General features: G+C 43.9%; 1 protein-coding gene across 10 annotated transcripts in view; it reads left to right on the top strand.

The window, feature by feature from the left end:
• The window catches only part of SLC4A8 (solute carrier family 4 member 8), a 121878-nt gene that overhangs the window by 25278 nt on the left and 73308 nt on the right, over nt 1-23292 (top strand). For 4 of the 10 annotated variants that reach the window (XM_036299418.1, XM_036299423.1, XM_036299422.1 and 1 more), the window contains exon 1: nt 16146-16375. The exons of 4 other annotated variants lie outside the window; for them this stretch is intronic. Coding sequence is in view for 1 of the 6 variants with exons in the window: in XM_036299416.1 (XP_036155309.1) it covers nt 10365-10409 (45 nt within the window). In the remaining 5 variants the exon portion in view is untranslated. Of the gene's footprint in view, nt 1-10257; nt 10410-16145; nt 16376-23292 lie in introns of those variants that run through there. 2 more of the 10 variants (XM_036299416.1, XM_036299419.1) reach the window with 2 other exon arrangements.

The following is a 23292-nucleotide window of genomic DNA, read 5'->3' as shown; positions in this document are numbered from 1 at the left end:
GTAGTTCCTGACCCAGCTCTGCTATTAACTGACCCGGGCAAGTCCCTATGCTAGTCACATTGCAGCTTCCTAGTCCATGAAATGTTTTGTGTACATTTGCAGATGCATTGAAGGGAAATGAGATAAGGTGATAAAGAAGTTAAGAGTATATAGAATTATACAAATATGAGGTATTGAATTTGCTGCCGCCCTGAGGAAAATCCAGGTCTATTGGCTAAAAGTAGGAACTTTCCTATTCTTACTTGTATAACAAGCTCAGGAGGCCTTATCCCCAGGTAGATAAAACGTAGGGTGAAACGACGGTACACAGACCTGATTTCTAAGCAGGGCTTGGTTGGGTTAGAAACGGATAAGATAGATGTATTTAATTAATATAAATGTGTTCAGATCTGACATCAAGGACTTGGCAAGTGGTCCCTGGTTAACACTTGATTCTCCCAAATTCTGGAACTACTTCCCACACGGGTCTGGAAGTCCCATGACATATTACATCCAAGGCCTGCTTTTCTATTTTGTCTGCCCCTTCTAGTGGTCCTTCCCGCCACCTCTGCCTCTGCCCAGAGATTCCCATGATTCCAGAGAAGGCAGAATGTAGGTTTTTGCTATTTTACTTGTGTTTGGTCTCAGTTTGGAGCAAGATGTAAGTGAGTACAATCCAGGGAATTTCTATGAATAATGTTGGTGATGACAAACGGAGGGGGCTGATTTGCCCAGTCAAGAGTCAGTTTTTGTGGTGCTTCATTGTTCTTCCCTGGGATGTGCCGTGTTCCAGGCTGGCAGCATGCCGTGAACAAAGAAACTTGTGTTCTGTAGTCTCTGGCTGTGCTGTGACTTGGCAAGGGCTGAAGGCAAATCGTGCACCTGCGTAACCTCTTTAGCTTGGTGAAGAATGGTATCTCTTTCCCACTTCCCCTCCCTTCAAAGGAAATTCTCCCAGACAACAGCACAAACAAGCCCTAATTAAGTCTTTCCTTGAATCTCCACATTTTTTCCACCAGCCTTTTCTTGGGTTTAGATGTGTAATTAAGAGGAAGAGGGAGAAAGGAAGTCAGGTATGAGATGCAGCTGGGAACTGGGAGTACTTAATGGCAAGTAAAGACTACCAGTGATGGCGAACGCTTTGAGCTCAGCGTGTCAGCATTTTGAAAAACCCATAGTAAAACAAAGATTTATATTTTTGATATTTATTTTATATATTTAAATGCCATTTAACAAAGAAAAAACCAACCAAAAAAACGAGTTCACGTGTCACCTCTGACACGCGTGTCATAGGTTCGCCATCACTGGACTAGAACCTCTGCCCTGGTGGCCCTTTGGACAGTGTAAACAGGGCAAGAGACATGGTGAATTGATGGAGGAATTGAGATGCTTTGGAAGGAAGAGTTGGTTGCAATTATATGAGCACATTTTCTTAGACCTTTTGAGTTTCTTGTGTTTTTGCCTCTGAATAAGGAGAATTTCAATGTTTCTCAGCCAATATTTAAAGATAATAATACATGCAAGGTGCCTACTGCTTCCCTGGAAAGGCTGTGAACACAGCCTTATAATTATATACAAAATTTGGGGTTTTCGTGTACTTATCTGAAAGGAGAGTCCCATATATTTTACAGGGGGTTCAAGATCTACTCTCCCTCCTACCCCCCACCACTGGTATTAAAGAAGGATCTAGAGATACAAATCTGGAAGGACAGCCACATTTGGAAGCCATGCAGGGAGGTTGGAGCCTATAGAAGTTCGAGAAGGATGGAGGCCCCAGGCAGCCCCATGGGAGGCAGTAGGTGGTTAAGCATGTGCACTTATATCAGATACATCTGATCTCAGAGCCCAGCGTCTCCATTTATTAACTGTGCCAGCTGTGTGATCTGGGCAATCTACACCTTTAAGCTGCAGTCTTCAGTTTTCTCATATGGGATGATAGAACATATCTCATAGAATCAGTGCAAGGATTAATTAAAGCTACCCATGTAGCATGCCTCCTGGCTTCCCTGTTGATGTGTGCAGTGTATCTCTATGTGTATTTTGAATGGTATGCCTCATTCCAGGCCAAGCATCCTGCGCAGGCCCCAGAAGGCTGAGTTATGTCCTGCTGTTTGGCTGTCTTCTTCCTGCTCTCTTTAGAACAGTAAGAGCGTGAGGCGGTGCCCTTGACTGAATGTCCTTCCAGCTCCCCCAGCTTGCTGGCTGGGCTGAGAGCAGCATATTTGCATTTTTCCAAGCAGTGTAGGGAGCAATAAAAGCTAGAAACCTGGAGCCTGGAGCCCAGGGTCTCTCAGGGAATGAGACCAAATTAGTCCGGGGGTGGGCTTGGGGGGCAGGGCCTATAGGCTGCAACGCCCCAGGGGGCAGCCGCCCCAGGCAGCCTCGGAAGCCGACTCTGTGGCCTAGTTCCTTTTGTAATTTTCACAATAGACCAGAAGATGGCGCTCTTGACTCTGGAGTCAAGGGCCAGGGGCTCTGACTTGTTCCATGCTTGAACTGGAGGGAAATCAGACCCATCCGAGCTCCGGGGAACCCTCTACTTACTTCCTCAATCCTCTCTTTACTCTGCCCACTCAAGCCCACTCCCATGGCCGGGAGCTGTCTTTCTGGGGAGAGGAAAATGTGGGCATATTTTTCCTTTGGTCGCTATCCTTGGCCCCTCTTGAATTACCATGTTGCAAGAGCTAGTCTAACTGACCCCCGCCCCCCGCCTCGGTTTCCTCCTCTAACTGGCGTGCCCCTAATGGCAGATTTTGGCAATGGTACCACTTATATGGATATGTTGCATAGAGGCCAAGAACTAGTGGAATCAGACAGACCTGTCCTTGACTCATCTCACCAGAAGAAGCTCTCCTCACCTCCTCAGAGAAGCCCTCCCTGAACACCCCATTTAAAGTAACTCTCCCCTTGGGGGGTGGGGGGGTAGGAGGGCAATGGGGGGATAAGGACACATATGTAATACCTTAATCAATAAAGAAAAAAATAAAAATAAAATAAAGTAGCTCTCCCCAACCCCGTGTCAGTTACTCTCTACATTATGACCTGTTATTTACTTCACTGAAGCGACCACAGCCTGTAATTATCTTGTTCGCTCTCTCCCCACTAGATGGTAAGGCTCAAGAGGGCAAGACCCTGTTTTTGTCTTATTGCTGTTTCCCCAACACCCAACACAGGACTGAATACATAGATTCTTAGTAAATATGTTTGGAATTAATAAATGACTGAATCCCAGCTTAAAGACTGCTTAACTCTGAGAAAGCTGCTAAACCTTTCTGAGTCTCAATTTTCTTACCAGTGGAATGGAGAAATAATGATGTTATGAATATTAAATGACACAATGTATTTGCACTATTAAACCGGGTCTTGATGCATGGAGGTGCCCTCTAAGACCACAGAGTTTTACTTTCTATCATGTGAGAAAAATAAAAGCAGGACTAATTAGCCAACTCTCCAAAATTTGGCCATAGCTTTTCTTTACCACATTTTTTTTTTTTTACTTCCTACTGCCCCTCTTTATAACTTTCACCTTTGGTCCAAATCACTGTTACCCTGAATGGGCCACGTGCATTCTTAAGTCTTTGCCTAAGCGTTAAGATGCTTACTCTCCTTACCTTGGCCCAACTATTTTCAGATTTAGATAAAATCCATATTCTCTGTATCATGTTCCTAAAGTGCCCCAAGTCATAAAGATCATTTCTCTTTTGAATTTTGTTTTTTGGATTTTTTTTTAATTATTAAATCTTTATTGTTCAGATTATTACATTTGTTCCTCTTTTTTCCCCCCATAACTCCCCTCCTCCCAGTTTCCGTCCCACCCTCCGCCCTCACTCCCCACCCACTATCCTCATCCATAGGTGCATGATTTTTGTCCAGTCTCTTCCGGCATCTCCCACACCCCTTTTCCCCCCAAGAATAGTCAGTCCTTTCCCTTTCTATGTCCCTGATTCTATTATGATCACCAGTTCATTCTGTACATCAGATTATTTATTCACTTGATTCTTAGATTCACTTGTTGATAGATGCATGTTTGTTGTTCATAATTTGTATCTTTACCTTTTTCTTCTTCTTCCTCTTCTTAAAGGATACCTTTCAGCATTTCATATAATCCTGGTTTGGTGGTGATGAACTCCTTTAGCTTTTCCTTATCCGTGAAGCTCTTTATCTGACCTTCAATTCTGAATGATAGCTTTGCTGGATAAAGTAATCTTGGTTGTAGGTTCTTGGTATTCATCACTTTGAATATTTCTTGCCATTCCCTTCTGGCCTGCAAATTTTCTGTTGAGAAATCAGCTGACAGTCGTATGGGTATTCCCTTGTAGGTAACTGAGTTTCTTTCTCTTGCTGCTTTTAAGATTCTCTCTTTGTCTTTTGCTCTTGGCATTTTAATTATGATGTGTCTTGGTGTGGCCCTCTTTGGATTCCTTTTGTTTGGGGTTCTCTGCGCTTCCTGGACCTGTAAGTCTATTTCTTTCACCAGGTGGGGGAAGTTTTCTGTCATTATTTCTTCAAATAGGTTTTCAATATCTTGCTGTCTCTCATCTTCTGGCACCCCTATAATTCTGATGTTGGTACACTTGAAGCTGTCCCAGAGGCTCCTTACACTATCTTCGTATTTTCGGATTCTTTTTTCATTTTGCTTTTCCAGTTGGGTGTTTTTTGCTTCTTCGCATTTCAAATCTTTGACTTGATTATTGCGCTCCTCTGGTCTGCTGTTGGGTGTCTGTATAATATTCTTTATTTCAGTCAGTGTATGCTTAATTTCTAGTTGGTTCTTTATCACAACATCGAGGGTCTCATTAGATTTCTTGAGGATCTCACTACATTTATCGGCAGTTTCTAGCAAATTATTGAAAGACCTTAAAAGTGCGTTTTTAAGCTCTATATCCTCCATTTCTGTCATGTTTCTTTGTCTCCGCATTATTTATGCTTTCTTGGTGCACCCCCTTGTGGTCTTTGTGCGCAGTCTTGTTGTAGTTAAGCCTTGATTGTTGTCGGCAATACCGGGGGTGATTTGACCTCCAGGCTAACTTGCTATGAGAGTCAGCTGTGTCTGCCTCTTTTGAATTTTTACAATCTTTGTTGTTTATGTTACTCATAGGGTTCTTATTCTATGTTCAATTAGCTTGTCATTATATTAACATACAGTAAATCCTGTTTCCCTGATTCAATTGTAAGCCCCTTGGAGATATGTATTTTTTTTTTTTATTCTTAAAGTATTACAAAGGGTATTACATATGTGTCCATTTTATCCCCCCGCCCTAGACAGTCCCCTAGCCTCCCCGAGATATGTATTATGTTACATATTTTTTACTTTTTAAATATGTTTTTATTGATTTTTTAAAATATTTTTTTAATTGATTTCAGAGAGGAAGGGAGAGAAAGAGAGAGATAGAAACATCTATGATGAGAGAGAATCATTGATTGGCTGCCTCCTGCACGCCCCCTACTGGGGTTCGAGCCCACAACCCAGGCATGTGCCCTTGACTAGAATCAAACCCAGGATCCTTCAGTCTACAAGCCGACGCTCTATCCACTGAGCCAAACCAGCTAGGGCTGTTTTTATTGATTTTTAGAGACAAAGGAAGGGAGAGGGGTAGAGAGATAGAAACATTGATGACAGAGAATCATTGATCGGCTGTCTCCTGCACGCCCCTACTGGGAATTGAGCCAGCAACTCAGAGAAGTTTAGCAGCTTTCTCAGAGTTAAGCAGTCTTTAAGCTGGGATTCAGTCATTTATTAATTCCAAACATATTTACTAAGAATCTATGTATTCAGCCCTGTGTTGGGTGTTGGGGAAATAGCAATAAGACAAAAACAGGGTCTTGCCCTCTTGAGCCTTACAATCTAGGCTTGTGCCCTGACCTGGAATGGAACTGTGACCTCCTGGTCCATAGATCAATGCTCAACCACTGAGCCATGCTGACTGGGCTGTATTTTATTTTAGATTTCTCTGCATCTTCTGTGCTATTGGGGCATGTACATAGTAGGTGTTCTATTTGCTAACTGCCAGCATTCTTTGAAGCTCTGTGAAGTATACAGAAGGGCATAAGAAAAATTACCATTGCCTTTAAACATGTACAATATTACAGTAAGTTAAAGTCAACATACAATGTAATTAAATAATCACAGCATCTGCTATGAGAAAGGCTTCTTGGAAGAGTGACCTTTGGGATTGACTTTGAGACATAGATCAATAGAACAGAATAGAGAGCCTAGAAATAAGCCCATGCCTTTATGGTCAAGTAATATATGACAAAGGAGGCAAGAACATTAATGGGGTGAAGATAGTCTATTCAGTAAATAGTGGTGGGAAAATTGGACAGATAAATGCTAAAAAACCCTAAACTAGACCACTTCCTTATACCAAACTAAAGAATAAACTCAAAATGGATTAAAGACTTAAATGTTAGACTTGAAACTATAAAAATCCTAGAAGAAAACATAGGCAGTAAAATCTCGGACATTTCTTATAGCAATATTTTTTTCTGATATGTAGCCTCCAGTGAGGATGTGGAGAAAAGGGAACCCTATTGTACTGTTGGTACAGCCACTGTGGAAAACAGTGTGGTGATTCCTAAAAAAAATTAAGAATGGACCTGCCGCTCTAGCTTGTTTGGCCCAGTGGATAGGGCATCAGCCTGCAGACTGAAGGGTCCCAGGTTTGATTCTGGTCAAGGGCACATGCCCGGGTTGCAGACTCAATCCCCAGTAGGTGGCATGCAGGAGGGAGCCAATCAATGATTCTATCTCATCATTGATGTTTCTCTCTCTCTCCCTCTCCTTTCCTCTTTGAAATCAATAAAAATATATTTAAAAAATAAAAAAAGAATGGACCTGCCTCTGATCCAGCAATTCCACTTCTGGCAATATATCTGAAGAAACCTGAAACACTAATTCGAAAGAGTATATGCACCCATCTGTTTATTGCAGCGTTATTTACAACTAGAGGCCTGGTGCACGAATTCATGCACGGGTAGGGTCTGGCTGGCCCACCCTGATTGGAGCCAATAGGGGCCGGGCTGGCTGGGTGGAGGGGACACAGGAGGTTGGCCAGCCAAGGGGAGGGGCCTTGGGTGGTTGGGGCCACAGTGCGTGTCAAAGCAACCAGCTGTTCCAGTCGTTCCAGTCATTCCGGCATTGCGGTTGCTTGGTTTTATATATATAGATAATCAGTAGATCAGTAGATACAAAAGCTGTGGTACATTTACGCAATGGAATACTACACAGCCGTAAAAAAGGAATGAAATCTTACTCTTCGTGACAGCATAGATGGACCTAGAGAGCATTATGTTAAGTGAAATAAGCCAGTCAGAGAAAGACAAGTACCAGGTTATTTCACTCATATGTAGAATCTAAGGAACAAAATAAACTAGCAAACACAACAGAAACAGACTAATAAAGAATAGACTGATAGCTGTCAGAGGGGATGGAGTTTGAGGCTGGGTAAAAAAGGTGAAAGGATTAAGCAAAAAAACCCCCGAAACTCATAGAAACAGATAACAGCATGGTGACTGCCAGATGGAAGGAGTGGTGGGGGTAGGTAGAGAAGGGTTTGGGGGGATAAATGGTGATGGAAGGAGACTTGACTTGGGGTGGTGAACACACCATCCTATCTAATAAAAGAGAAACATGGTGATTAGCGTACGACCGCTACCCTTCCCATTGGCTAATCAGGGCGATATGCAAATTAACTGCCAGCCAAGATGGCGGCCGGCAGCCAGGCAGCTGGAAGCGAACATGAGGCTTGCTTGCTTCAGTGACGGAGGGCTCCAATGTTCCCCACCTGCCGCTGCCGGCCTCTGAGCTGCAACTCTAAGCAACTATGTTACAAATATAGAAGCTAAACAAAACCCCAGAAACCTGCTTTAGTCACCGGGCTTCAGCCAGCAGGATCACAACATTGTTTCAAATACAGAAGGTAAATAAAGGCCAGAAACCTGCTTTCAGCAGCGGAGGCCTAAGAGCTGGAGCCAAGCCTGAGAGCTAAAGCTGGCCCAGAATTAAAAAAAAAGAAAAAAAGGAGTGGTTAGGAGCTTCAGTCACCCGCCAACCTGAAAACAGCCCTCAGCCCCTCACCCAGCCTGGCCAGGCACCCCAGTGGGGACCCCCACCCTGAAGGGTGTGTGACCAGCTGCAAACAGCCACCATCCCCTCATCCAGGCTGGCCAGACACCCCAGTGGGGACCCCCACCCTGATCCAGGACACCCTTCAGGGCAAACCAGCTGGCCCCAACCTGTGCACCAGGCCTCTATCCTATATAGTAAAAGGGTAATATGCCTCCCAGCACCGGGATTAGCGGAGCCGAGAGGCCTCCCAGCACCGGGATCAGTGTGACAGGGGGCAGTGCCCAAACCCCCTGATTGCCCTGCGGCTCTGTGTGTGACAGGGGGCGGGGCCACAACCTCCCTATCCGCCCTGCTCTGTTCATGACAGGGGAAGGCGCCCCAACCCCCTGATTGGCCCTGCTCTGTGCGTGACAGGGGGTGGCGCCGCAACCTGCCCATGGACCCTGCCTTGAGTATGACAGGGGGCGGTGCCCCAACCCCCCAATCTGCCCTACCCTGAGCGTGACTGAGGGTGGCATCGCAACCTCCCGATCCGCCCTGCTCTGTGCATGACAGGGGCGGCGCCCCAACTCCCCAATCAGCCCTGCTCTGAGCCTGACCAGGGGCTGCACCTAGGGATTGGGCCTGCCCTCTGCCACCCGGGAGCAGGACTAAGCCAGCAGGTCGTTATCTCTCGAGGGGTCCCAGACTGCGAGAGGGCACAGGCCGGGCTGAGGGCCCCCCCTCCCCCTGAGTGCACAAATTTTTGTGCACCGGGCCTCTAGTATAATACATAGATGATGTATAGAATTGTACACCTGAAACTATATAATTTTATTAACCAATGTCACCCCAATATTCAATTAAAATATATTGACTTTGAAGAAAAGTTAAGAATTTGATGGGAGCCCTAACTGGTTTGGCTTAGTGGATAGAGCATCAGCCTGTGGACTCAAGGGTCCCAGGTTCGATTCCGGTCAAGGGCATGTACCTTGGTTGCAGGCACATTCCCAGTGGGGGGTGTGCAGGAGGCAGCTGATTGATGTTTCTCTCTCATCGATGTTCTAACTCTCTATCCCTCTCCCTTCCTCTCTGTAAAAAATCAATAAGATATATTTTTTTTTTTAAAAAAGAATTTGATGGGAAATGATGGGGTGTGAACGCCAGAGTCAAGGGACATATTTAGTGCAGCGAATGATAGAGCCTGTGGCAATGAATGCTAAGACTCAGAAACAGGACCAGGAGTTTATAAAGATTAGAAATATGGTTCTGCCTCAGTTACACTGAAGCACAACCTTGCTTCACAATTCAGGGACAGTGCAAGGGTGGTATGCAGGGTTGAAATTTTAACATGTCCCTGACTAGTTATTTTCAGGTGTAGCTTCTGTGGAGACTGGGGAATGATTTGCAACAGTTCTTTTTGTTCTGACTCGCCTACTGTCTGATGTAATAGTACATACAAAGGGAAAGGCCCCTTCCCTCCGCTTGGGGACAGAGGACTGGTTGGATGATGGCCAACCTCTCTTCTCTTTAAAACCTTTATCAAATGGAATGTGTTACTCATGCTTTCCCAACGTTGCCTTAAATCAATAGTTCTCGTTATTCGATAATAATTTGCCTTCTTGGAAAAGTTGGAAGCATTTTTGTGTTATGACTTCAACAACCATCTTCAGTTCAACCTTGTGCTTTTTGCTGCCAACCCGAGACCCAAGGAGGAGACCTAAGTCATAGCGAGTCTGTAGAGGAGACAGGATCACGGCCAGTCTGCTTAGCTTTAATGCTCTTTAATCTGGCCACTAGCTCAGAGATTAACAAGTATTCTCATCCTTTCCCCTCATCCTCAATTACTTCCTTCTGCAACCCCCAAGGGACGTTTCCCCAGAATTTAAAAATCATCCAAAGAATAAAATCAGAATAGACAGAATCAACACTTTCTCACTTTCCCACGGTGAGGGGCAGCTGCAAATAGAAGCATGAGATTTTCAGTTTCCATCAAGCAGTTGGAAGGACCTTCAAGCCCAGGGGCCCCTGAAGGGAGGGAGGCGGTTTCCACGGCAACCTGGGCTCCTCGGGCTGCCCCCTCCTCGCGGTAGCCCTGGGTACCGCCGGCCAGCGTCCTCCCGTGCTCCGCGCGCTGATTGGCTGCACAGGCCGCGCGCTGATTGGCCGCGGCGATGCCTCGCGGGCCGGTGGCCGCGGAGGCGGAGGAGGTCGATGGTTGACCGTTGGCTCCAGAGTCGGGGTCGCCGTTGGGGCGCTTCGCTCAGACCCGACCGGAGGGTGCGCGCTGCTGACGCTCGGCCTGGAGCCCGCGGGCGGCACCGTGCTCGGCTCCGCCATGCGCGCCGGGAGTAACGAGCCCGACGGCGTCCTCCGCTATCAGGTAGGGCCCGCCTCCCGCCCCTCCCCGGGCTCAGCCTCCTCACCCCTGTCCACCTTCCCGCCCCTGCCCCCCAGCTGGACGCCCAGGCCACTCCCTGAGGGCGAGGGGAGGCCGTCCCGGGACAGCAGGGGGCGCTCCGGGAGGCTGGGAGCCGGCGGGGGCTGCGAGAGGGTGACCTTGGCCGAGTCCGGGAGCTGGCGGGTCACCGCCGCATCCCGTGTGCGCCGGCGGGGACCTCTGGCCTCCCGGGGTGCTCCCTGTTGTCCTGGCCTCGCCGCGTCGAGCAGGAACGTGGGAGAGTAGCCAGGGGCCATACTTAGGTGAAGCGGGTCTCCTCATTGTGCCATTTTTGGGGGTTTCGGGAAGCGCCGGAAAGACCGGGGGCGGGGGCCCAACCCTGGTAGTGAGCCCCGCGCTCTGACACCCGCCCCCCTCCCCCCGTCCATTGCGCAGGCATCTGGCAAGTTCTGGGTGGGGAGCGGAAATGGGCTGGGCAGTGAGGAGTCAGGAGCAGTGTTTAGTTAAGGGGATGGGGAAACCAGGTGTAAGTACTGGTAACCCAGCTTTTGGGGTGGCGAATGTAAGGAAAAGCGCTGGACTGACTGTGTGTCAGAGTCCGTAGGTTCAGTTCTCACCCAGGCTTGGCGACCTTGAGCGGGTCACTTGCCTCCTTTGACCTCACCTCCCCATCTAGTGAAATGGGAGTGACGGTGTCTGCTTTGGTTTGAGGGCAGAGCGAGGTGCTGTTTGTGAAAGGGCTTTGTGAAATGTTTATTGTGAGACAAGCAGTGAGTGAGTGCTACCTTACTCAACTCTCTACTATCACCACCCCTGTTCCTGTGCCATCAGGGGGCGTAGCCACTGCCCCGGAGAGCGGGACTGATTGAAGAGAGGGTCTAGTCCAGTGGTTCTCAACCTTCCTAATGCCTCGACTCTTTAATACCGTTCCTCATGTTGTGGTGACCCACAATTTCATTGTTACAGTTTGAACATAATTAAAGCATAGCGATTAATCACAAAAACAATATGTAATTATATATGTGTTTTCCGGTGGTCTTAGGCGACCCCTGTGAAAGGGTCGTTGGACCCCCAAAGGGGTGGCGACCCACAGGTGGAGAACCGCTGGTCTAGTCTGAAGTGGGAGGCAGTGAAGAGAATGATGGACCTTCCTGGGAAGGATGATGGGTCTTGGAAACAGGCTCCACGTTAACATCAGGGATGATTTCTGTAAGGGGTCAGGGAAAACACTCAGAGTTTGCAGCAAAATGGGCATCAGATACTGATTCTCCTCCCTGTAGTGGTTTACACTAGAAAATCTGTAATTCCTTCTTTGCTTGCTCCATCAAAAAGGAACCTTATCTCAGGTTTTGGAAAATCCTTATCTAATCCGTTAAGGCCTGTTAAGTGTATTTATTCACTTACATTTGGAATACAATGATGAACAAAAATAGGCAATGTTTTTGCTCTGGGGAGCTTCTCATCTGTGTGTGTGTGTGTGTGTGTGTGTGTGTGTTTTGGGGGGATAATCACAAGTAAATGTGTTATTATAAACTGTGGTAAGTTCTTTGAAAGAAAGATAGACAAAATATGGACAAAGATCCAAAGAATAAGGGAGCTCGAAGGGCCTTGGGGACACAAAGAACACTATATGCAAAAATCCTGTGGCAGAAGGGGGTACATCTGGCTACAAGACCTGAAAGAGGGCCTGTGTGGCTAGATAGAGCCACAGAGAGTAAAAGAGGGGAATGGTGTGAGATATACTCTGGTGTCATAATATACAGGGCCTTTGTAGCCCATGCTGAGGAAGTTGGCATTTCTCTGGGGAACAAGGGGAAGACACTCTAGAGAGCAAAAGAAGAGAGAGGGAGGGGGAGGGGGAAGGGGAGGGGAAGGGAGAGGGGGAGGGAGAGGGAGAGGGAGAGGGAGCCAATGAGAGATTAGATTTTCCTATTAAAAAGATTTCTCTTGCCCGGCTGGTATGGCTCAGTGTTGACCCAGGAACCAAGAGGACACTGGTTCAGTTCCTGGTCAGGGCACATGCCTGGGTAGTGGGCTCAGTCCCCAGTAGGGGGTGTGCAGGAGGCAGCCAATCGATGAAGTTTCTCTCTCATTGATGCTTCTATTTCTCTATCCCTCAACCTTCCTCTCTCTCTAAAAAAAATCAATAAAAAACATTTAAAAAAAGATTTCTCTGGCTGCAGTGGGAGAACAGGCTGGAATGAATGTGAGGAGACAGTGTCCTTAATGTGCAGAATGTGTACAGGTTATATTGTCAAGGTCATAATAACCCCTAACCTTCTGTTAGTGTTCTGTGAAACAGATAATTCCTGAGTGCTTCTGGGATAAGATAGAAAATAATTACCTCCTTTACATCTAGTTCATGAAACTTTCATGAGTGGTAGGATGAGGAGAAGAAAATAGAGTAGGAACAGTAGGACCTCATGAAGGCTGAGTCAGGTGATAGACAAATGGGAATGCGAATATAGGGAGGAAAAGAAATGAGTGTGGAAGGAGGAAAGTAAACGGTCTGACTTGTGGGAGACACAATCAGCCAACTGAAAATTACCAGTTAATCCTCCCAAGTAGGCCGTGTGGAAGGGAGATAGACCTTGCAAACTGAGGAGATTGTATAACTTCTCCAAACAGAGATTCCAGACATCACATCTAAATATCCTAAGTCTGTGTTGTTTTCTCTGGTTTGGACTGTTGCATAGTTTCTCATGATTCCCTCTGCCTTCTCTCTAGCCATTCTACTTCAAGCCTGGCAGTAGAGGGAGCTTTTAAAAACACAAATCAGATTATGTCATATCTATCTTGAAACCTTTTAGTGACTTTCCAGTTCATTTTAGAATAAAATCCAAACTGCTTGTCAAGCTTTAACATGATCAAGGCCATGACCGACCTCTCTGACGGCCTCTCTCCCCCTCTCTGTCTATGCATCCCTGCACTGGCTTTCTGTCCTTCGATGTGGCCCGCTCCTTCATGCTTCAGGATCTTCGTTCTTGCTGTTCCCTCTGCCAGGACATTTTTCTACCTCGGCCTTCTCAGGACTCAAGTGTCCCCTCCCAAGAGTGTCTTTCCTTGACCTTTAACCACAGTCACTCCCTTTCATACGATACTCTTTTGTTTTCTTAAAGCACATATAATTCATCCAAAGGGTTCCTATTTTGATTTCTTGTTTATTTTCAAATAGAATTTCATGAGGGCAGGGACCAGGCACACAGTATTTTCATCTAGCACAGTGCCAGGTATAGTACAGGCCCGTGATTCTATATTATAGAATGGATGATTCTCCCCTAGTCAAAGCCGGTGTGCCTCTCCTTAAGGAGCTTGTGCCCTTGTCAGGATTAGCACAGGGCAACAGACGGTCATTGCTGGATGACACAAACGCTCTCCCTTCTGTGCTGTTGTGTCTTTGCCCAGATGTTACCAGCTGGAAAATCTTTCCCATCCTCTCCAAATATCCCATTTAACCCCCAAGCTTCATATCACTACCAAAATTCATCACTCTGTCTTCTCTGCTCAGACACCCACCAAGGTCTGTTTTTTCTCCCACCCCTTACTTATGGAATATACCTGTTCATCTCTACTGCTAACCTGGCAGCTCCCTTTGAGGAGGTTGTTTTATGTAAGCTTTTATTGGTGCTTGCCATGTGCAAGACACTGTGTTAAGTGCTTTCCATGCATTATTTCATTTAAGTCTCTCAATAACCCTGAGAGCTACATGCTCTTATTATCCCCATTTTTCATATGAGAAAACCAAGATGCAAAAAGATTAAGCAATTTTTTCTAATAAGTGGCTGCCCCTCTTCAAAGATGTCTCCTTAATCACTTTGCATTACTGTAGCTGTTGTCTTTGATTCCTAGACCAGTGCCTGGCTCAGAGTGAGCATTTAATAAATGTTTAGTAAGGTATGTATGGCAAGGTGTCCAAAGGATATTATTAGAGTGGGAAGAGACTGGAACGAGGGGGCCAGCTAAGAGGCTGTCATTTAGGATGAGTCAATGAAGGTCTGCATTATTGGATTTTGATGACATCTCTAGAGGTTACTATTGAAATTTTAGGAGTCAGTGAGCCCTTAAAGGGCGTAGCAATGAAAGAAGATAAGAAAGCTTTAGGGAAGCCTAGTTTGGACTGGAATTGGGGACATCTTCAAAATTCCTAAGATTTCTCCTGATCAGCACTCCATTCTGAGCAGAAAGAAGTGCTGGGTGTTCTTTCCCTTCATGGGAATTGGGGAAATTGTGAGAATTCTCTTTACCTGGCTTTACCAGTTCTATTGGGGAACTTCAGTAGGAGAGGTGTGGGCTGTCCTGCCAAGCAGAGAATTGAGGTTGTCAGGGGAACAATTCAGGCTACAAATTTACTGCCTCAAATATTTGTAAATAATTGTCTTCGCTCATGGTTTGCCTTGGCAGGGTAGACAGGGCTCTCAGGCAAGCCTGAGCAGTAGTAACCAGGACACAGCAAAGCAACTGTGTTTATTCTAAATCTGCTGCTAGGTAACAGCAACAAATCTTAGATAATGGAGAGGGTCCTTGTTTCTTGTAAGGTAGTAACACATTTACTCTGGACTTGGTAGTTAGAAAGCCTTAATGCAGTGGTCGGCAAACTCATTAGTCAACAGAGCCAAATATCAACAGTACAATGATTGAAATTTCTTTTGAGAGCCAAATTTTTTAAACTTAAACTATATAGGTAGGTACATTGTTATTAACTTAATTAGGGTACTCCTAAGGCTTAGGAAGAGCCACACTCAAGGGGCCAAAGAGCCGCATGTGGCTCGCAAGCCACAGTTTGCTGACCACGGCCTTAGTGTATGTGTTAGTTTCTATTGCTTCCATAACAAATTTTGTGGCTTAAACAACACAAATTGCTACTCTTACAGTTCCGTAGTTCAGAAATCCAACAAGGTCTCTCAATGGGCTAAAATCAGATGTTGGTGGAGTTGGAGTTCTTTCTGGAGGCTCTAGGAGAGAATCTGTTTCCTTGACCTCTTCAGCTTTTCCAGGTTGCCTGCATTCCTTGGCTCATAGCTCCCTTCCTCCATCTTCAAAGCCAGCAATATAGTGTGTCTCAGACCCTGCCTTTGGCATCATATCTTTCTCTGACTCTACTCTTCTGCCTCCCTCTTCCACTTTTAGGGACCCTTGTGATTACATGGAGCCCACCAGAGAGTCCAGGATAATCTCTTTATTTTTAACTTCAGTTGATTAACAATCTTACTTCCATTTTCAACCTTATTTCAGGGGTCATTATTCTGCCTACCATTATGTATTAACCAGTAATCTATACAGGACAGGAGTGAGTGACTCCAAGTGGGGTTCAATAAAAGAGTCACTGAGAAACCAGAACTACTTTGAAATTTTATGCCTTTAGAAAGCTGCTGAAGAGTCAGAATAAGAAAATCATGGGTATTCAGGAGCTCATGGCTACCCAGAAGAAGTGTGGAACAGCTGTGACAAATTCTGGTGGACCCTTTTTTTTTTTTCCTATAGGGTGGCTGCATTCAGTGAGGAAGTCAAATGGAGGTCATTCAAGAGTTGGGGATTTATGGGTCATATTCAGTGACAGAGTCTTTTTTTCTTTTTAAGATATATTTTTATATATGTTTTTAATGATTTTTTAGAGAGAGAGGAAGGGGTAGGGAAAGAGAGAGAAACATCAATGAGAGAAACACATTGATCAGCTGCCTCCTGCACGTCTCCTACTAGGGATCGAGCCTGCAACCCTGTCTTGTGCCCTTGACTGGAAATCGAACCCACGGCCCCTGCTGTGCGCGGGCTAGTGCTCTATCCACTGGGCAACACCGGACTGGGCCAGTGACAGAGTCTTCAAGGGCCAGAATTCACAGACTTTTCTGGATGAAGAGGAAGATGGAAATGAATAAAAAGATGGAGAACTATTGAAAAAGTCTTGGGGCAGTTTGAGGGACAAGATTCAGGAGCACTAAGGATTTAAGAAGGTAATAATGTGGATCTTGAGCTGTGCTGTGGACATGAGCTCTCAAAAACAACCCAGGTTCTTTGCTTTTAGCAGTAATAGAGTATAATGTTAATATAAGGAATACAGAGAAGCTTGAGTTCTTCCTATCCCATTTAGTTCTTGGGAGATCTTAGCCTTGATTTAGGTCTGTTGTGAGGATTAAGTGAGGTAATCTATGTAAAGCACAATGCTAGACCTATGATTTAGTAAGTGCTCATAAATATTTGTTTCTAATACTAATTGCATTAACTCAGTTTGCTGATTAGAAACCCTGGAAGCCACTTATATATTTGTTGATTTAAAAGAATTGGTTAAATATGTTAGAACTTAAATGCTTGACTTTTTATTGTCCAGGGCAGGGGAGGATGGGAAGGTAGAGGGGTAGGAGCCTGCTTTTTACAATCTCTGAAAACATTGGAACCTTAGGGAAAAAAGATGAAAGCAGTCTTTAGAGGTAAAATATCTGAGACTGACTGCCAGAAAAGAGGTGGGGCTGAGTTTGGCAGGTATACAACCACACATGTGGAGCTGAACAGTAGAGGTGTGTCAGGGAGAGGGCTCAAGGTGGGCCCACTGCCTGCCATCTTCTTCCTCCCCTGCAGCCTGTGTGGCTGCTTCTAGGAGCAGGAGCCATTATGTAAGACTCAGCCCTGCCCCTGCCTTTTAATTTGTCCATTAACTGTAAGTGAGAATCTGGTTTGCTACTCAGCTATAATTCATTCATTTTTCAAGGCTCATAACCATGCTTTCTCCCTCACCATGTGCCTTGCAGTTTCAATGTTTATTTAACTCCTTTAGTTCTTTTTATCTTATCGTGTTCTTGTGATAGGCATCCAAATAAATACACAGTGGTTCTTGTCAGTGAGTCAGGAGGAAGTACAGAAAAGAGACTTAGAAACAGAGCCTTTTCTCTAGTTCATTCTTCTTTTCCTCCCTCCCTCCTTTCTTTTTTCTCCTAAACTTATATAATGTGGCTCATATGACTCTAATCTTTTTCTGAGTCATAAACTCCCCTGAGAATCTGGTGAAAGTTATGAGCCCTTTCCCAAGAAAAATGCACACGCACACATAATCCTCTGAAGCCCATTCATAGGAACCCTAGAAATCCATGGTTGAGAGATCTTCTCTGCCATAAATAATGATGGTATCAGAGGAAATAATAGCCAACTGGTGAGGACTCAGCAATAAGAACAGACCAATGAGACTTGACGTACCTTTCTTTTCATTTTTATGATTTTAAACAAACCTCACATATACTTGAAGTCTATGGGACATTTCAGGCATGTACCAAAGTAAGAAAGACTTGTAAAAATGAATCACCACGTACCCAATGACCTGGCTTCAACAAGGAGCATTGATTCATCTATGTTTCCACCCATTCTCCAAATTCCAGACATCATATTATTTCATCAGTAAGCACTTCAGTGTGTATCACTAAAGATTAAAGACCATTTTTAAAGATGACATAACCACTATATTACAATAGTATTGTTACATTTAAAATTAACATATTCTTTATATAATCAAATATCCATCTAGTTGTTTAAAATTCTGTGAGTGCCTTATAAGTTTTTAAAATAGCTGACCTATTTGAATCAGGATCCACATTCAAGCCTGACCTTTTAAATGCCCTGGCTAATGGTGTTTGACAGTGACTGTTTTCTTTGGCAAGACAAAGAAAGTAGATGAACGTTTATTCAGTAAATTTAGGCTGTGATTAACCAATCTAAATTAAGGAAACAAACAACAAGTCGATTTTCAGCTTGAATTTTTCAGACAGTTGACCTTGCTCTTTATATTTTGCTTTCATAGTCTTTGAGTTAAAAAAATCAATCATCCCTCCCTTCCCCCTTTTATCCAGATTCCTGCTGTGTTCTATGCTGTGGCATGTGGCTGTAGGCAGTACTAAGCATACTAATTAATTGATCATTGTCCTCTGGATATTACAAACCTGAAAATTTATTATGAGAAAATACGTTATGTGACTTAAATAACGAGTTCAGAAAACTAATAAGTATTTATTCATCAAAATTGATTGGATATTTACCATATACTGGACATTTTACTAGGTGCTAGGTACACAGGAGTGAACATAAGTACTTACCCTCCTGGGACTCAGAGGCATGAAAGCTACTTACAATGGTAAACTACAGTGTTAGACTCTGGGAGAACATAAAGACGAAAATATGTGGCTCCTGCTATCAGGAAATTCATGATCTTAATCATAAGCTAGATGAACAAATAAGTCTAAAACAAAGGCAAGTTTTTTCTATCTATAAGTTATTCCTCAAATAGGACTTTATATGAGAGTCTTTACAATTTAGATGGAAGTGAAACAGACATGCTTGGAAAATTGACTCAAAAAAAGCACCTATGGGGATGAGGAGGACATTGATGTTAAAGATGTATTTGAAGATTTTGAATAACGTTTATAAAGTGTGACAATAAGTAATATTTCTAAGTTAATTTATTATTTTGCATATCTGCAATCAGTGTTATCTATAAATATTTCAGTAGGTGTCACTAAAAGATAAGGATTCTTTAAAAAATAAGCACAGTACCACCTAAAGAGAAAACCAACAATTTTTTTAATATCATAAAAGATCTAGTCAATATTCAAATTTCCAATTGTCTCAAATGTCATAACTTTAATATATTGATTTCAGAGAGGAAGAGGGAGAGAGAGATAGAAACAGAAACATCAATGATGAGAATCATTGATCAGCTGCCTCCTACTCGCCCCCTACTGGGGATCAAGCCTGCAACCCAGGCATGTGCCCTTGACTGGAATCAAACCTGGGACCCTTTAGTCCACAGGCTGACGCTCTATCCCAGCCGTGGGCAAACTACGGCCCTCGGGCCGGATCCGGCCCGTTTGAAATGAATAAGACTAAAAAAAAAAAAAAAAAAAAAGACTGTACCCTTTTATGTAATGATGTTTACTTTGAATTTATATTAGTTCACACAAACACTCCATCCATGCTTTTGTTCCGGCCCTCCGGTCCAGTTTAAGAACCCATTGTGGCCCTCGAGTCAAAAAGTTTGCCCACCCCTGCTCTATCCACTGAGCAAAACCGGCTAGGTCAAATGTCATGACTTTAAGAAGATATTTAAAAAATAACTAAAAAATTTATTTCAGTTGGTTTGTTTGAATCAAGATTCAAATAAAGTCCACACATTGTGGTTGGTTCATTGTCTCTTTTAACCTGTTGGTTTTGCCTTTCTCTCCCTCTGTCTCTCTCATTCTCTTTTTGCAATTATTTATTTTTTAAAAAAAGGCTAGGGGAGGATTTGTCCTATATGGTTTTTCACTGTCTGGATTTTGCTGATTGTATTCCCATGGTGTAGTTTTTCTGTAGAGCTCTGATTCACTGTATTTTCAGTAAATTGGTATTTGAATTTAGAGGCTTGATCAGATTCAGGGACAATTTATTTGGTTAGATTGCCTCATGGATGGTGATAAGGTCTCCCATTAGGAGGCATATAATGTCTGGCTGTTTCTGTGAGGTTAGTGGCTGTTGAAAATCAATGCAATCCATTTGTACGGCAAAATGGCAATGTTCTAATTCTAATACTCCTTTTCCATTTTTTTTTTTTAATAATAAGAAACTTCTCTCATCTATTCTATGGTACAATTTATATAGGGAAACGGATTAATATTTACCAGCTTTCAAAGCAACCAGTTAACTTATTAGCATATCTTCCAATGTTAACCAATTAGTCAATTTTTTGTTGTTAATCTTCACCCGAGGATATTTTTCCATTCATTTTTAGAGAGGGTGGAAGGGAGGGGGAGAGACACATAAATGTGAGAGAGACTCATTGAATAGTTGCTTACCACACTCCGACCAGGGCGAAGGATTGAGCCTGCAATTGAGGTATGTGACCTTGACCAGAATCAGACTTGCGACCCTTCAATCTGCAGGCTGATGATCTATCCACTGAGCCAAACTGGCTAGGGCCAATTAGTTAATTTTTAAAGTGACATTGTGAACTTGTGGGTTTTAATATATGCATTTGATATATTCAGTTTGTTGCAGTTATTGCCCTATTGATTCAACTTGTCCTCTTTTATAAAAATATATTTTTACTGATTTCAGAGAGGGAGAGGGAGAGAGATAGAAACATCAATGATGAGAGAAAATCATTGATTGGCTGCCTGGGGATCAAACCCACAAGTTCTCTGCCTGGGCATTTGCCCTGACTGGGAATCAAACCGTGACCCCCTGGTTCATAGATTGATGCTCAATCGCTGAGACACACGGCCAGGCATATTGTCCTAGTTTTGGCAAGGGACCTCTTTAAGTTGTCTACTGAGTCCATGTGACACAACCCTAGTTGTCTTTGAGTGCCTTTTAGTAGAAAATGGCACTGTAAGAGACCACAATCTAGATGCTAATGATACTCATTGCTAGTGGCTGACCATTTTTTTTCTAGGGCTTTTGAGTGGACAGAGCCAGAAAATATAAATTTATCAATTAAAAAATACTTACAGATAAAAATATGTCGTATATATTTGTTGATACTTCCAATTCAAATTCAGGATTGCACTGGTTTTTACTTAACTTCTATTTTACAACTGTATCTCCTTGCACCCCAGCTGAGAATTCCAGTTCTCAGACACATTGAGAGTGACAGAAAAAGTTCATATAATTATTTGTTTTATCTCACAATACACAACAGTCTCAGAGTGATAACACCAACACTACAATCAACAATATGGTAACTAAAAAGCAGTTTAGGATCTTTTTCAATTCTTTTTGTTTTTAGGGTATATCCTACTAAGGATGTTCAATTTATTATGTTTAAAGTTATTTGGAATAATTTCTCTTAGAATAGTTATGCCACCAATTTGGTATTTGTTTTCATTTTGTTTTTGATTTATGGGAATTGATTTTTAAATTCTTAATTTTGTTTTAAAATTATGTAAAATATATATAAAATAAGGTATATTCACAGAATTTTAGTTTCTATCCTTGTCTCCTATCCTCTATGCCCTCCCTCCTTCTATAGGTAACTATTTAAAAACATCTTTTATGGCTTATTCTTCCTTTATATATTTTAAGTATAAGCAGATACTTATGGTTCAAAACCCTTTCTTAGACAACAGTTATACAGTTTTCCACCTTACTTTTTAAACTTGATATTATATCTTGGAGCTTATTCCATAGTAGTAGTAATATATGTTTTTATAAATATGTCTATAAAACTAACTAAATAAAATACTATAAGTAGACATTCGAGTATTTCATCTACTTTCCTACAAGTTTATTTATTCAAGTTAGCCTCAAAAACTTTTTTTGAATCTTCTTTTTAGAAAAATGGATTCTTTTATATTCAGGCTTGTCTTATTTGGGGGCATAGATGATAACTACAAAATAATAAAATTGGAACAGTAAACTGGAAATTTGAGCTGGATCTGAAAGGATGGTGAGGATTTGCTGTGCTGGAGAGTTGGGGAAGGGGAGTGTTAGGTGACTGGACAGTATGAGCAAAGGCATGAAGGTGGGAATGTGCACGGTGCCTGTAGGATCAGTAAGCCTGACTGGAGCTGCAGGTTTGGTAAAGGAAATAGACTAGTAAGGAAATCGGTTCAGATATTTTTTGAAATAATTCAGGGTATGGTGAAGGTCTTGATAAAGTAGGTACCATTATATTCATTCTTTTAACAAAGATGTATTGAGCACCCACTATGTGAAAAGTCTTCAGAGTGCTGGGGAAACAGTGGAAAGGAAGACAGATATGGTCTCTCCCTTAAGGAGCAGAGACATTTCATTACTAAGGAGAAGTACAGTGTGCGATCTATATATATAAAAGCCTAAGCAACCATCCAACCAACCATCTGACCGGTAGCTATGACATGCACTGACTACCAGGGGGCAAATGCTCATTGCAGGAGCTGCTGAGCTGTGGTGACTTGGCAGCTGCTGTTCTTGGGTAATGCACCTAGAACCAGAGAGGAGGGAGCCTGATTCAGGGGCGTGTCACCTGAGAACCACCTCTCGCAATCTGGGACCCCTTGGGCGATGCCAGAGAGCCTGTTTCAGTCCAATCACCGCAGGCCAGACTGAGGGACCCAACTCGTGCATGAACCCATGCACCGGGCCTCTAGCCCATTGGCTCCCCACTTTGTGTCTGGTTCCCCACCGGGCCTCTAGCCCATTGCAGAGGTCGTGGGTTTGGCCCTTACAGAAACTTTTCGACTTGATTAGCTAAATGATGAGACGTGCAAGACCTACAGGCTGTGGCCCCGACGTCTGCCCCTGCGCCAGCCCATCTGTTTAATATCAATTTCCAGTGGAGGCAGCAAATTTTCCCACTACCACTCTCAGCTGGGAAATTGGATGAGGCTTCCCTCCTTCTGGGTGGACAGTAGCGCCAGCGGGCAACCTCCGGGGAGGGAAGAAGGCGAAGGAGTAGCTCAGGTGGGAAGAAGGAGGATCCTGCCACCACAGGACTCTGCCTGGGCAGAGGGCCTGGGCAGGAGCCTGACATTGAGCAGGGTCCTGCCCTAGGCAGACTGGATTCCAGGTTAAGTAAGTCCTGTTTGCTAAATAATTGCATTTTGCAGCTAAATGCCCATAAGTCATCAAACTTAGGGTAAAGTGAGATGAAAGAAGCGAGACAGATACAGAGAGAAAGTGACATAATATTGGGAGAGGAGGGAGCCTGATTCTGGGGTGCATCACCCGAGAACCACCCTCTCACAATTTGGGACCCCTTGGGGGTTGTTGGAGAGCCGGTTCAGCCCTATCCCTGTAGAACAGGCTGAGGGACCCCACCAGTGCACGAACCATGCACTGGGCCTCTAGTCTATATAATAAAAGCCTAAGTGACTGTTACAGCGGAATGACCAGAATGACCAGTCGCTATGATGCACACTGACCACCAGGGTGC

The sequence above is a fragment of the Myotis myotis genome, unplaced genomic scaffold (assembly GCF_014108235.1).
Source record: "Myotis myotis isolate mMyoMyo1 unplaced genomic scaffold, mMyoMyo1.p scaffold_m19_p_3, whole genome shotgun sequence".
NCBI lineage: Eukaryota > Metazoa > Chordata > Mammalia > Chiroptera > Vespertilionidae > Myotis > Myotis myotis.
The sequence above is the reverse complement of the archived record's forward strand: the minus strand, read 5'-3'. Positions and strand labels throughout refer to the sequence as shown.